The sequence below is a fragment of the Myotis nattereri genome (assembly GCF_964212035.1).
Source record: "Myotis nattereri genome assembly, chromosome: 3".
Taxonomy (NCBI): domain Eukaryota; kingdom Metazoa; phylum Chordata; class Mammalia; order Chiroptera; family Vespertilionidae; genus Myotis; species Myotis nattereri.
The window spans coordinates 50859177-50875530 of NC_138077.1; the positions used below are offsets into that span (position 1 = coordinate 50859177).

Genomic DNA, 16354 nt, shown 5'->3' on the forward strand with positions numbered 1-16354 from the left:
GTGCTTTCAATTACAAATGAATGTATAAATCCTAAAATACTAGTGTATTTTTAAAATGAAAGTCAATGCATGATGAGCAAAGCTGTTTTCCTGGGTTAAAAAATATCTTAGGTACAGTAAAGGTCAAGAGCCAAATGAAATTAGAAAGTTATTTTGAGTTGATTTTTAAAGTAAATTGATTATAAAAGCAGCTAAACACACACACACACACACACACACACACACACACAACACAAACAAAACAACCCCCCCCCCCAACACACACACACAAAAACACCACAGACATGAAGATGTTCCTGGAATGTGCAGGCATTCTAGATTACTCTTGATGTTAGGGATCATGTCTGTCTTACCTTGTTCTCTCCAGCACCTAGCATAGGCCCTTAGTGTATGAACTCAAAAAATACATGAATGAATGAGCCACAAATGAAGATCATATATGGTCTTCATGACTAACATCTTGCAAATCCAAACATATGTACATTACAACAAGAAGCCCTCGTGTTTGTACAGCATTTTATAATTTATAAAGCTCTTACAAAAGATTCTCCCATTTGATCCTCACAATAGTCCAGAGGAAAGGGCTAATATCCCCATTTTCCCAAAGGGAGAAACCATGGAGAGTGCATGTTTTGTCAAAGGTGCATAAATATAACATAAATAATGGCAGTGTGACTTTTGAGCAGAGATGACAGTTCAGAAACCGCAGTTAGCCTTTTTTAAATATATTTTATTGATTTATTACAGAGAGGAAGAGAGAAGGATAGAGAGTTAGAAACATCGATCAGCTGCCTCCTGCACACCTCCTACTGGGGTTGTGCCCGCAACCAAGCTACATGCCCTTGACCGGAATCGAACCTGGGACCTTCAGTCCAGAGGCCGATGCTCTGTCCACTGAGCCAAACCGGTTACGGCCGCAGTTAGCCTTTTATACATCACCTCCTTTAATCACCACATTATCCCATGAGATTTTAGATTATCATCTTTATTTAAAGATAAATGAAGTTCAGAAAAACTGAACAGTTTTTCCAGAATATCAGAGTTAGAAAGAAGCAGAGCCATGCTTCGCTTCACAGCATGGACTCTGTGACTCCACTTCTCACTCTGCCTCAGAAAGGACCAGGGGTCAAAATCTGCAGAGTGGATCTTTGGTCTAAAGCAGCGGTTCTCAACCTGTGGGTCGCGACCCCTTTGGCGGTCGAATGACCCTTTCACAGGGGTCGCCTAAGACCATCCTGCATAGCAGATATTTACATTACGATTCATAACAGTAGCAACATTACAGTTATGAAGTAGCAACGAAAATAATTTTATGGTTGGGTCACAACATGAGGAACTGTATTTAAAGGGCCAGAAGGTTGAGAACCACTGAAGTCTAAGAGGAAGTAAGCCCAGGTTTGTCTGACTTGTAAGCCTTGTTGCTCCAAGTAATATTATTACTTGCAATGGTCAGAGAGGACTCAATCCAAGGCCTTCTGGCTCCGTGCCATGAAAACACTGAGATTCATAGATTTTGGGAAGCAGAGAGGTAGAACTGCATGTGCTGCTGTTTGACTTCACAAGTCCCTAAACCTCACACTGGAAAGAGACTGAAGTCATTTTGGTGCTAAGGATTTTTTTTTTCCAGGATTCATGGAAATAACCTGTTTTAGCCCAAGGATCAGAGCTCTTCGGGATGCTGAACTTGGTCTTCTCTCTGCTTAGAATGCCTTCTCCACATTCTTCACTTTGTAAAAGCCTTCCCAGCCTTTGAGAGCCAAATCTGGCAATAGAGCCTAGTGGTTGAAAATTTTGAGATATAACAGACCTGGGTTTGAATCCAGCTAAGCCTTTGTACTCGCTTCCTGAACATGAAATGAGTTTTCCCCACATCTTTGCATGGCTCACTTTCTCATTTCATTCAGGTTTCTGTTCAGATAACACCTCCTTATTGGAGCCTTCCCTAATAATTCTTGTTAAAACAGCTACCCCAACCCCCAGTCAGATTCTCTATATCTCCTCAACCTATCTCATTTTTCTTTAAGGTGCATTTGATAATCTAAAATTACATATTACTTTTTTTACATATTAATAAGTATGCAAATTATAGACTGTATATCCACTGCAGTATAGCTTCTAGAGGACACTGACTGATCCTGAATGCATACAATAAGGTGGAATACATATTCTGCATTCAAGAATGTTTTGTTGAATGAATGACTAGGTGAATGAGAGGTGAGTCTTGATTCCCTATGGGTGAAATGGGTTTGATAATACAGGCCTAATAAAATTGCTATCAATAACAGGTGAAATAAATACATAAAGCATTTAGCATAAGTGCCTAGGACATGACCAATTGAAGTCTTCCCTACTCCAAACAAACCTTTTTTTCTTAATAATAACATCTACTTCCTTGAATTGTTGTTACATATAGTTACTCGCCTTTCCCTTAAATTTCCTAAACACTCTTTAATGTCATGGATAGAGCTTTTCCAACTCTGTTTTTCTAGCATCTAGGAGCAGTGTCTGACACAGAGAATGTTCTCTAAATGTTGGACTTAATCAGTGAGGACCTCTGTGACCCATGTCTAGAATACTCTCCCCTAGTAGGGTTAAAAACCCAGTTTGCAGAACTACAGCAGCACACAGGCTGGGGAAAGTCAATTCAGAGAGGAACAGGCCCAGGGCCCGATGCACTTCCGCTTTCCCTATGTGGTGAGATGGTCTCTGATGTTACTAGTAAGGGAGAGAAGCCTAGCAACCATGAGGACTGAGATCCAGAGAATTAAACTTGCTGAAGATTATCCTCTTTAGGGCTTATCTGGGCCTTGTTGGAATGCCCCTTGCTGCTTCATCTTTTCCAGTATCTCTTGCCAAAAATATTGTGTGTTTAGGGATTGTGTGCTCATCTCAGTCTCAGCACAAGCCAAACAGAACTTTCAGGGACAATGACCAATGGCTGAGCAAAGGAACATGAGGCTTGAAGCTGGGTCCCCCGAGGAAAATTCCAAGGAACAAAGCAGATTATATACCCTGACTTTAAAATCTGATGAGCTGGCAGGGAAAAGAGGCCAGAGAATTATTCCAGGTGGCCTTGCAATGCTAAATAGGCTGAATGCAACTAAGTAGACTTGCCTAATATTCAGAACTAGTCATTATAGGAATAGTTGGTTTGGAGATAGAAGATCCCTCTCCAAAAGAGATTGAAGAATTTTTAACAGGGAAGTTATGGAGAGATTTTCTGCACCAGCTGTAAGCTAGACTTCCTACAATCGTAAGATATTAGTAAATCTACTAGAATGTATTTATTTATGAAAATCAAAATGTAAATAAATAGAAATCATTTCTTTTGGATATGGTCTGTGTTTTTTTTTAATTTGATCATGCGTACATCCATTCATTCATTTATCAATTTATTAACCAAATTAGAGGCCTGGTGCAAGAAATTCATGCACTCAGGGGCAGGAGGGTCACTCAGCCTGGGCTGCACCCTCTCGCAATCCGGGAGCCCTCAGGGGATGTCCATCAATCGAACATCCTTAGCACTGCTGCGGAGGTGGGAGAGGCTCCTGCCATCACCACTATGCTTGCCAGCCGTGAGCCTGGCTTCTGGCTGAGTGGAGCTCCCCCTGTGGAAGCACACTGACCACCAGGGGCAGCTCCTGCATTGAGCATCTGCCACCTGGTGGTCAGTGTGTGTCATAACAATAGGTTGTTCAATTGATTTGCATATTAGCCTTTTATTATATGAAAACTAGAGGCCCGGTGCACAAAAATTTGTGCACTCGCAGGGGAGGGAGGGTCCCTCAGCCCAGCCTGTGCCTTCTCGCAGTCTGGGACCCCTCGGTAGATAACGACCTGCTGGCTTAGGCCTGCTCCCGGGTGGCAGAGGGCAGGCCCAATCCCTAGGTGCAGCCCCTGGTCGGGCTCAGAGCAGGGCAGATTGGGGAGTTGGGGCGCCGCCCCCTGTCATGCACAGAGCAGGGCGGATTGGGAGGTTGTGATGCCACACTCAGTCAGCTCAGGGTAGAGCCAATTGGGGGGTTGGGGCACCGGCCCCTGTCACACTCAAGGCAGGGTCGATGGGGAGGTTGCAGCGCCACCCTCTGTCACACACAGAGCAGGGCCAATAAGGGGGTTGGGGTGCTGCCCCCTGTCACGCACAGAGCAGGGCCAATCAGGGGGTTGGGGAGCTCCCCCCTGTCATGCACAGAGCAGGGCCCATCAGGGGGTTGGGGAGCTCCCCCCTGTCACGCACAGAGCAGGGCCCATCAGGGGGTTGGGGAGCTCCCCCCTGTCACTCACAGAGTAGGGCTGATAGGGGAGTTGGGGCACCGCACCCTGTCACACACAGAGCAGGGCCAATCAGGGGGTTGGGGCGCCACCACTGTCACACTCAGGGCAGGGCCGATGGGGAGGTTATGGCTCTACCCCATCACACACAGAGCAGGGCCCGTGGTGGGGGTGGGGGGGTTGGGGCACTGCCCTCTATCACCCAGAGAGCAGGGCCGATCAGGGGGTTGGGGCGCCGCCACTCTCACACTCAGGGCAGGGCCGATGGGGAGGTTATGGCTCTACCCCGTCACACACAGAGCAGGGCCCGTGGGGTGGGGGGGGGGGTGGGTTGGGGCGCCGCACCCTGTCACACACAGAGCCGCAGGGTGATCATGGGGTTGGGGAGCTCCCCCCTATCAGGCACAGAGCAGGGCCAATAGGGAGGTTGTGGCCCCTCCCCCTGTCACACACAGAGCCACAGGGAGATCAGGGGTTTTGGGCGCTGCCCCCTGTCATGCTGATCCCAGTGCCGGGAGACCTCGCAGCTCCACTGATCCCGGTGCTGGGAGGCATATTACTCTTTTATTATATAGAATAGAGGCCTGGTGCATGGGTGGGGGCTGACTGGTTTGCCCTGAAGGGTGTCCCGGATCAGAGTGGGGGTCCCCACTGGGCTGCCTGGCCAGACTGGATGAGGGGATGATAGCTGTTTGCAGCTGGTCACACACCCTTCAGGGTGGAGGTCCCCACTGGGGTGCCTGGCCAGTCTGGGTGAGGGGCTGAGGGCTGTTTTCAGGCTGGGACTGAAGCTCCCAACTGCTCCTTTTTTTCTTTTTTCTTTTTTTATTCTGAGCCAGCTTTAGCTCTGAGGCTCCAGCTCTTAGGCCTCCGCTCCTGAAAGCAGGTATCTGGTTTGTTTAGGTTCTACAATCGAAACTCTGTATCAACTCATGGTCTGTGATTCCGGCTAGCTGAAAGCTGGTTTCTGGGGTTTTGTTTAGCTTCTATTTTTGTAACTATGTTTCAAACTGCCAGCTCAGAGGCCTGCAGCGGTGGGGAACGTTGGAGTCCTCCATCACTGAAGCAAGCAAGCCTCATGTTAGTTTCAAGCTGCCTGGCTGCCGGCCACCATCTTGGCTGGCAGTTAATTTTCATATTGCCCTGATTAGCCAATGGGAAGGGTAGCAGTCGTATGCCAATTACCATGTTTCTCTTTTATTAGATAGGATTGCTGAGAATATGTTGTGTGTTAGATGCTTTAGGCTCCATTTGGTGAAGACTAGAGTGGTCTTGACCAGAGAAGGACTGTTTTAGAATTATTGGTGAGCTTTTTTCAAAGCTCTGCTTCCATTTTGATAAGCCACCAATAGAATGGGAGACTTGTAGTTTTCCAAGCAGCTAATGCCATGTCATCACACACTCTGTGAACTCTGGAGTTTTTAGGAAGCAGATTTATAGAGTTTTTAAAAATTCCCACGCATGAGGGTCTGGAAAGCAGAAGACCAGGAGGGCAAGGGGTAGAGGTGGGGGCTGAGAAAACCCAGGCAGGATCTCCCCAGGGTGACCCAAGCCTTAGGCTTACTGGTGTCACCATAGTCCTTTGCTCTGAACAAGGCATTGAGGTTAAATGAAATTATATCTTAAATGGACTCATACCCGTAGAACCAAGGATGTGACAAATACAATTTATCTAAAAGAGAATGTGGATCTCAGTGACTCATTCAATTTGTACTAAATACCCTATGAAAACTATAATATTTTAAGTACTTTATTAACTTCTAACTAAATGTTAAACATTGCCTCTCTCCTCTACTCCAACCAACACTTCCTTCCTAAGCATGAGTGTCTATAATTGGAATGTTTTCTAGGAACAGAGCTTGTGAAGGGGATAAAAGTCATGGTATAAAAGCATGATTTCTGTTCTGACTTTTACTACCCACAAGACCTGAGGAGTAAAAGAGTAGGGTCTCAAAGCAACCCTAATCCCTTTCTCTCTCCTGCCTCCCTCTTGATTCTTCTTTCTCTCTGTTTCAATAATCTCTCTTCTCCTGGAAAGCTTCCACCAGCTTGGGGCTGAGCATTAATAGAATTGCTTTCCTCTGGTACTAACAGGCCTGCCCTTTTGCTCAATGGTGTGACAAATGTTGAAAATTAAGTTTGGCCCTGCAGAACCACTGAGCCTAAGGTAAGCATCTCTTTTCCACTCTACATTCAGAGATGTCACACCATTGGATGGAAATCAGCCATGGTGAGAGTAGTTCCATTACAGAAATTGGCAAACTCTACCCATCAAAGCTTTTTTTTCCTTCAGAGAGATGGTTTACCAAGAACGTAAATTGTTTGGAGCTAATGCCATTAGGAGGTGACTGCTATCTCCACTGCCAGAAAGTTCCCCTTGTCTTTTTAGGAGATTAAACAAAGGAGACAAGAGGAGGCATAGGCTGAGTAAAGAGAAAATGAAGAGATGCTCAATTTAAAAACTGTCCGAATAGGAAGACTATGAGATGGATGGGGAGTGAGTAGACTTGTTCTTCCCATAGAGCCCTGTTTCCATGAGATAAGAGAATTAACTCAAGTGTCCATGAACCTGTTGAGGACCAATTCCAAGAAGAAAACTTGCGTTGAGTTCATGAATGAGTGAAGCTAGGAGCATGAAACCTCCTGGAATAATCTTGCTTTCATTCTGATGCCCTTTGACAAATTCTCTCCATGGTAAAGGTATCTCTTTTCATGCCCTGATTTATTTTTTGCTACTTAAACGTGAGAACTATGTAAATATGTGTATTTTCTCTCCTTTCTTGGCTACTTGGAAGGCTAAATAAGAGTCTAAATTTAGACTGTGGATTTTCATCATCCAAGATTTTTGGGTATTTCCCTTCCTTTATTTCTTATATCATGCCCTTACTTTTCATGCAAGCAGGCCCAAGGAAATTGATATAACTCAACCAGTCAGATTTGTTTTTTAAAAGGTTAGTTTTACACTAAAAAAATGAGGGGAAAAATAGGGATAAAATGTTCCATATTCTATTTATTGTCGTTACCCTCCAAAGAGATAAGCCCATAAAATAAAATGTGCCTATATGTTTATAAGTAGATTATCTCCTCAATTCTTTGTATTTGGAAAACTGTACTCTGTCTTGTTTATTAGATTGTCAAGTTCTTTATTGTGTGGAGCAGATTTAAATTTAATTATGTATGATGTTTATCAAAGCCTGGGCTTGATAAATAGGGACATGTGAGGTGGCTGCACTGATGGAAATCTTTCCTGCAGAAATGGTTTTCTCTACAATATATCTACATTTATCAACTAGATTTCCTAAATGCCCTAGATCAATCTTTTAAAGTTTTGTGCTTAATGCTATTAAATCAATATGTTTTAATGAGTTTGAAAACTTTTTGTACTCAATATAGTAAGCATTGCATCTGAAATCTCATGTAATGATACCATTTCAAAGGCATTTTGCAATATTGTCATAGTCTAGATGCTTGCTTCATTTTTTCATAGTGTTCAATCAAAGAGAAAACTTACAAACAATACATGAGCAATTCTCAGACTTGGGGTGCATAAGAATTATGAGGGTGCCTGATAAGTAAGCAGTTTCTTCTCTTATCACTCCTTCTACCTACTAAATCAGAATTGTGGGAGTGGAGTTCAAGGACCTGTATTTTAAGCACCAAATGTCTTCTTAGCTTTAGAATTAGTGTTTCTGCCTGACCACAAAGAAGGTCAGGCAGATAATGTCCCTAAAATTGGGCAAGAAATGAAGCTGCTTATTAAAATTTTGGGGAAGACTTGCAGTCGTTTTCTTGCAGATTCACCAGGATTTTCCACTTCGGTTTATAGATGAGGAAAGTGAGGATTCTAGAGCACAGTGAGTTAATGCATAGCATAAGCATTTCCTATGCTACTACCATTATTCTTAACCTATGTGCTACTAGAGATATCATTTTCACAATCGTAAAACTATTCTTTTTCTCGAGTCAGTAAATGTCCCTGGGATGATGACTAAGTCTTATTTGTTTTGACATCGCTAGTGTCTTGCAAACTGCCTGGCATATTAGAGGCATTTTGTTAATAGATCCATGAATGCATTCATGTATTCATTCATTCATTCCACAAATATCTGTTGAGCTCCTATCATGAATCAGACACTGTCCCAGGTGCTGCAAATACAGTAGTGAATGACACAACCAACTGAACAAACAAAATCCTCCTCTCCAAGGGCTGTTCTTTAAAGTAAAATGCGATCATAATACTGTCTTTGTCTCTCTGAGGATGGGAGGATTAGGAAGCTGATGTTTATTAAATGCCTCAAAACGTTTTTGAAAAAAAAATTAAAAAGACAACACAGAGAAAACTATTATACAATCCTGAAAGAAAGGACCAAATGTTATTGGATTGCATGGTTCTTTTAGTCTTTTCTTTTTAATAAATTTGCCCATGATGTGAACAATTTAGAATATCTCTTCTGATACCAGCAAATGAGCTTGGATTATATGAAGTTGATGAAACATTATGCCAACAATTCACTGAGCACATGCCATTTGATATTACACTTTCTGCTAGCAGCATTCTCTCAGGGGGTACTGCAAACCTTACCTGACCTCCCGCTCTTCATGGGTCAGACCCAGGCCGAACATATGATGAATGTCATAGCAGGAGTGGCTGTCTTCCAGCAACCTAGGATGCAGTCAAGACAGGAACCACACTTCAGTTCATGCAACAAATCAGTGTTCTTCCCTTATATCCTGATGCAGAACCAAGAAGTCAGACTTACCCCACTTTCTGAAATCTCTTCTCCAAGTTGTCCCAAACATACCTAATTTTCTGCACTTGGATACATCGTAGCTGCAATGACAAATGTGATAGGAAATATGTCATTCACAAAGTCAAGCTTATCAGGGAAGGGAAAGCTTGTTTAATGAAGGTCCTCACACAGCCCTACCTTTTGTCAATAGATAGCTATAATTCCCAATCCAGCCATGGGGTATTCAAACCTTCATCTAATAAACACTTACATTACTTCTTTTGGCAAAAACTTGCCATAACAATGCAGTCTTAAAATCACTTACTTTTAATTCTGGTTTCAATATGGCATGGTTTATGACAGAGTGGCGATCAGCTACAAGGGGCTCTTCCGGGTTCTTGCTTATAGGAAACTTCAGTGTGGATAAGTAGAGGCAGATCACTTTCTTCCTGATATATCTTTGAAATTCATCCTAGATATGACAATCCAGCCTGTGAAATTCTCAATTGTTATTCAGTAAGTCACTCAATCAACCAAATCCCTGCCAAGTGCCAGACCAGTGTTTCCCAAAGTTTGGACCACAGACAAGAGCATCAACATTATCTTGGAAGTTGCTAGAAATGCAAATTTTTAGTCACACCCAAAACCTACTGAATCAAAACTTCTGGTGTTAAGGCCAACATTCTGTGTTTTAAAGAGCCCTCCAGGTGATTCTGACTTGCACTGAAATTTGAGAACCACTGTGCTGGAGAATAAAGAGAAAAATAGACTTTTCAAGAAAACTTTCTATTTAGAAAATAGTTTCTGGCTACCTCAAAATCACATCTACATGTTTAAATGTCTAGTTTCCCTCAGAATACATACTTTTGAAAGATTGAACGATCATTCCCTTGTTATGTTTCTAAGAGCTGTAACACTGGCAGCCACTGTTCATGTAATTGCTAAGAGCATTGCCAACTATCCTGACATGGTAGAAATTTCCCCAGTCTGACATGCAAGAAATGGCCTTCATTCCTGGGTTAAAATAAGAGATGTCAAAGAGATTGCAAGGGTGGTTTTGCCATCTCCTATTTTGGGACAGGAAAATTCTTTAAATGAAGAAAGCTCTCCCCCCTGAAGTGCTAGCCAGTCATTGGTTGTGCCACAAATGCAACACAATAGGGTACCCACAGTTGTCCTTAGCAGAACAGTATCTGCTTCTTGCAAGGGGCACGGGATGCAAGTGGCCCACACTCTCCACTGGGGCCTCCAGTACAACGCCAGCATAAGGACCCCACACGTCAGCACCGATGCTGTAAGGCAGACGGCTCTGCGAAGACTCTGGGTCTGGTAACCAAACACCTCCTGCAGAGAAATAAAAGATCACTCTATCTTTATTTTTTCACATAAACGTATCATTTTGTTCCTAGAAACAGACTTTAGATGTGGGGGTGTTGATGGGGAGAGAAATCTGGCTTTGGCTGGTTGAATTAGATTGATTGCTTACAGCTGTCAGCTGATAGAGTAAAAAAAAAGGAGGGGGGGGGCTCATTTTACTACACTGACATATGGAACTAAGACATTAGACAGGAAAAGCAAGGAAGGGTCAGAATTATTTGGTTCTATATACATACTCGTAAGAGTCACCACATAATTTTATAAAATACTTCATGCTCTCTACCAGTTCTATTTTCTTTAAGTATAAGTTTTTTAAAAAGTATTAGTATCAATTTACTAGAGGAAGATGATAAAATAATGACAGAATATGATCCACACTTAATTCAAATTCATTCAAATTCAGCTTTGTTTAATGATAACAGGATTGAAAAGAATTGAAAGTATTAACTCTACTACTTTCTGAACCAGTAGGATGATATAAATTAAGAGATTATTTGTGACATGAAAGACTTTCAAAAGACAGCTTAAAGGTATTCACTCAAAGAGTAACTTGATGAAATAGTTCTACTTTTAGTAATAGGTTAGTTAATATTTGTTTATAAATTGAATAAAGACTTAAGATGCAATTTTAGGGGAAAACAAGCAGCCCAAAATAATATATTTGTTTGTTTAAAGCCAATTTATAGTTTCCATCTTCTACAATGAAGATTCACAGTACTGTATAGTTTTTTAAATTTTATTTCTAAAACTAGATTTTTCAGACAATAAAATGGTGGTAACCAGGGGATTGATGGGTGGGGAATAAGAGTGATGGTGTCTAAAGGTACAAATCTATAATGAGTGCTGGGGTCCAACCCCAGCAGGTCCAGGGGCCCCCAAAGGTGTGGACGGAGTCGGTGAAGACTATCCACCCTCTTCCTATGGTGGAGTCCTATCCGTCCCGAGTGTGGGGCGCTTACCTAGGGGTCCCTGTTTGGGCGCCATATGCCGGGGTCCAACCCCAGCAGGTCCAGGGGTCCCCAAAGATGTGGACGGAGTCGGCGAAGAAGGAATGACACAGAGGCAGCGTTCAGGTGATCATCATAGCCGGGTTCTCTTGTCAGGGTCTCCAGCCAGGTCCTGTGTCCATTTTCTCTTGCTAGGTTCTCCAGCCAGGTTCTCCAGGTTCTCTAGCCAGGTTCTTTCCAGGTTCTCCAGCCAGGTTCAGTCACCAGGTTCTAGTCCGGTTCTCTTCCCATGTTCTATCCAGGTTCTGTAGCCAGGTTCTGTCTCTGGGTTCTTCAGCCATGTTCTCTCGCTAGGTTCTGTCTCTAGGTTCTGAGGCCAGTTTCTGTCCAGGATCTTTTGCCATGTTCTCTCGCTAGGTTCTGTCTCTAGGTTCTGAGGCCAGTTTCTGTCCAGGATCTTTTGCCATGTTCTCTCCAGCGAAGTTCTTCTGTCTCTAGAGAACGTTCTGTGTAGGTTCTGTGCCTAGGTTCTCTCTCTCTCTCTCTCTCTCTCTCTCTCTCTCTCTCTCTCTCGCTTCTGTCTTCTTACATCTGTATTTATACCAGTTGATTCCAATCCTATCAATCTCTATTTCAAAGGTTAGGGCGTTTCTTATCTCCATTCCAGGGAGTAAAGATTATGTAGCTTAAGCATGATTGTTTGTAGTTAAAGTGATTAATTTCCCACCTGGCACTTAGTTAAGAGGTTTTATTCCCTCCATAACTTCAGGGGAAAATCCCTACCTGGGGAAACAACCTTTCTCAGAGAGGAGACCTTGGTTAAAACACATAGTGCCAAGAAGGTGAGCAAACATACCAAGAACAGTGTGCCATACATGCCAGGTCCCTTGAAACAGCAAGCATGGACCGGCTCCCGGCAAATGAGTACAACAATAGCGATAGATTTAATGAACATAGACAATAATATTGTACTATAAGTATGTAATGTGATAAATATTACATCAGCAACCATACTACAGTATATAAGTATACTAGAGGCCCGGTGCACAAATTTGTGCACCAGTGGGGTCCCTCAGCCTGGCCTGTGGGATTGCGTCGAAACGAAACCAGCTCTCCGACATCCCCTGAGGGGTCCCGGATTGCAAGAGGGTGCAGGCCAGGCTGAGGGACCCCACCGGTGCACAATCGGGGCTGGGGAGGGATGTGGGAGGCGGCCAGCCAGGGAGGTTATGGCGGGAGGGCTCCAGGGTGTGTCTGGCCGGTCTTGCTCAGTCCCGATTGGCCAGACCCCAGCAGCCAGCTAGCCTACTGTTTGGAGCATCTGCCCCTTGGTGATCAATGCACGTCATAGCGAGCAGTTGAGTGGCCTTAGCACATCATTAACATGTTACACTTTGATTGGTTGAACAGACGACTGGACGACTGGACACTTAGCATATTAGGCTTTTATTATATAGGATTAAAGAAATATGCTACCTTAAATTTATACAATATTACCTGTCAAATTTTTCCAATAAAGCAGCCTAGATTTTTAGTGTATTTGGAAGAGCCTGAGGGATGCTGATTATGAATGACATTGTTGCTATACTATGATTTTAGGTTCTGCTATTATTTGTGTGTGTGTTTTTCCATGACTCTGAACTCCTATGTCCAGATCATAGAGCTGTAATGTCAAGGAAGTAAGTTTTCACTGAGTTTCTGAAGCACTTTCAAATAATAGAACCTTCTGAATTTTATACCAGTTTAGATTATGTTATAATAAATCTCTTGGCTGTATTCTTTGGAAAAGTTTTCATCTTCAATATGGTTATTTTCATTAAGCTTTTCTAATAACTCTGTGGTAGATGAAGATTTTAATATCAAGCGTTGAAAGCAATCCTTAAACATAGTGGAGAGGTCACAGGCTTAAGAAACAAAAATGTAAACTTAAGTCACCTGCCTGCCAGTTATCAGTTATGTGAACTTAGGTAAATCCTTTCACCTCTAGGGAATCCCAATTTACTCCTATACAAAAAAAAAAAAAAAGTAGAAATATGTGCCTTACAGGGTACTTATGCTCAAATGAGATAATGTCTCCTCAAGTGGTCTGCAAAGTAATTACAATTTTAAGTTCCTTTCCACTGTTCCTCAGCACTATCACCCACGTGAGGAAAGATGTTCATTAAATTTAGTGATGCAGCCACTGTATTTTGAGATTATTCACACTACGGTTTAAATGTTACTTAGAAGCATGTGTTCATTCTGCTTTTAAGCATATTTTCAGTTGGTCTCCTTTCTCCCTAAACTTCCTTCTGATTCTATAAACCTGTTTTGGTTTTATTTGTGAATTTACTTATTTATAGTTTTATTAGTTTTATCAAATAAAATGTATGTGCCAGTTCACATATTATGTCATAAATAATTGAAAGTATTAATAACTGTACCAGTAGGAAGATATAAATTAAGAGATTATTTGTGGACATGAAAAACTTTCAAAAGACAGCTTAAAGGTATCACTTATTTTACTAAGTGATATAGAGGGGTTTATTGCCAAAGCCACCAAGTGTGTGCAAAAATAGATGAAGAAGAGTTAGAAATTTTAGTCCAGCTTATAGTAAAAATGACATTTGTAAATGACTTTTACCCTTTCTGTTTATACCCACATCAATGACATTGGTAATCACAATTCTGATTCCTTTCCATTATTTTTTATACAACAACTTTTTATTTTAAAAAAAGGAACTCATAATGCTAGCAAGGCTGCAATGAAACCACTACAGCTACATACTGCTAATAAGCTTATAAATTAGAATAATTATTTAGGAAAAGCAAGGTGACAAGAATTATATCAAATTGTATCAAGAATTATAAGGATGTTTCTATTCCTTGAACCCGTGATTCCATACCCTAAGAAAACACACCCTAAAAAGTACACCTTAAGAAAATATGCATGAAGTAGAATTTTGTGTATATAAAGATGTTTGGTGCAGAATTATCTGTAACAACAAAAGTTATTGAAAGAACAAAATGATAACTAATGATGTAGTAAGATGTGAAACATCAAAACAATGGACTATTGAGGAGCCATTAAAAACAAAATGCATAAAGTCAAGGCAAACACATGGGACATTCTGTGATATAATGTTAAGTGAAGAAAATAACAAAGAACAGGTTGAATAGATGGAAAACAAAGAATAATATTATGAACTTTAACTCAATTATATCAGTAATTACATTAAATGTAAATGACTTTAATTGTATGATTGAAAACAAAGATTGTCAGGCTAAAATAATAAAAGAAGAACCACTATGTGCTGTTTACAAGAGACATATCCTATCTAATAAAAGAGAAACATGGTAATTAGCGTATGACCACTACCCTTCCCATTGGCTAATCAGGGCGATATGCAAATTAACTGCCAGCCAAGATGGCAGCCAGCAGCCAGGCAGCTTAAAGCAAACATGAGGCTTGCTTGCTTCAGTGATGGAGGACTCCAACGTTCCCCGCCTGCCGCTGCCGGCCTCTGAGCTGCAACTCTAAGCAACTATGTTACAAATATAGAAGCTAAACAAAACCCCAGAAACCTGCTTTAGTCGGCCAGGCTTCAGCCAGCAGGATCGCAACATTGTTTCAAATACAGAAGGTAAACAAAGGCCAGAAACCTGCTTTCAGCAGCGGAGGCCTAAGAGCTGGAGCCAAGCCTCAGAGATAAAGCTGGCCCAGAATAAAAAAAAAAAGAAAAAAAGGAGCGGTTGGGAGCTTCAGTCACCTCCCAGCCTGAAAACAGCCCTCAGCCCCTCACCCAGCCTGTCCAGGCACCCCAGTGGGGACCCCTACCCTGAAGGGTGTGTGACCAGCTGAAAACAGTCATCATCCCCTCACCCAGGCTGGCCAGGCACCCCAGTGGGGACCCCCACCCTGATCCAGGGCACCCTTCAGGGCAAACCAGCGGGTCCCCACCCATGCACCAGGCCTCTATCCTATATAGTAAAAGGGTAATATGCCTCCCAGCACCGGGATCAGTGGAGCCGCGAGGTCTCCCGGCACTGGGATCAGCGTGACAGGGGGCAGCCCCCAAACCCCCTGATCACCCTGCGTCTCTGTGTGTGACAGGGAGCAGGGCCACAACCTCCCTATCACCCTGCTCTGTTCATGACAGGGGAAGGCACCTGAACCCCCTGATCACCCCGCGGCTCTGTGTGTGACAGGGTGCAGCGCCCCAACCCCCTGATCGGCCCTGCTCTGTGTATGACAGGGTGTGGCACCCCAACCCCCCCCCCCACCCACGGGCCCTGCTCTGTGTGTGACAGGGTGCGGCACACCAAACCCCCCCCGCCCCCCACGGGCCCTGCTCTGTGTGTGACAGGGTAGAGCCATAACCTCCCCATCGGTCCTGCCCTGAGTGTGACAGTGGTGGTGCCCCAACTCCCCTATCGGCCCTACTCTGTGAGTGACAGGGGGGAGCTCCCCATCCTCCTGATGGGCCCTGCTCTGGGCGTGACAGGGGGGAGCTCCCAAACCCCCTGATTGGCCCTGCTCTGTGTGTGACGGGGTGGCGCCGCAACCTCCCCATCGACCCTGCCTTGAGTGTGACGGGGCAGTGCCCCAACCCCCCAATTGGCCCTACCCTGAGCGTGACTGAGGGTGGCATCACAACCTCCCAATCCGCCCTGCTCTGTGCATGACAGGGGCGGTGCCCCAACTCCCTAATCGGCCCTGCTCTGAGCCCGACCAGGAGCTGCACCTAGGGATTGGGCCTGTCCTCTGCCACCCGGGAGCAGGCCTAAGCCAACAGGTCATTATCTCCCGAGGGGTCCCAGACTGCGAGAGGACACAGACCGGGCTGAGGGACCCCCCTTCCCCCCAAGTGCAAAAATTTTTGTGCACCGGGCCTCTAGTTTTAAATATAAAGAAGCAGAAATGAATTATTTAAAAGAAGCAGATAGCGTAAAAGGAGGAAAAAAGGGAAATGTGCCATGCAAAGACTATCAAAAGAAAATTGGTACAGCTATATTCATATCAGATAAAATTGACTTTAGGTAAAGAAA

The 16354-nt window shown here is 43.4% G+C and overlaps 1 protein-coding gene across 1 annotated transcript in view; it reads right to left on the minus strand.

The window, feature by feature from the left end:
* ATP13A5 (ATPase 13A5) overlaps nt 1-16354 on the minus strand; it is a gene marked incomplete at its 5' end in the record, with an annotated part of 106004 nt that overhangs the window by 82027 nt on the left and 7623 nt on the right. Inside the window, 4 exons of the mRNA XM_081087045.1 lie at nt 8855-8935; nt 9033-9103; nt 9328-9474; nt 10173-10346. Coding sequence (XP_080943171.1) covers nt 8855-8935; nt 9033-9103; nt 9328-9474; nt 10173-10346 — 473 coding nt within the window. The remainder of the gene's footprint in view (nt 1-8854; nt 8936-9032; nt 9104-9327; nt 9475-10172; nt 10347-16354) is intronic.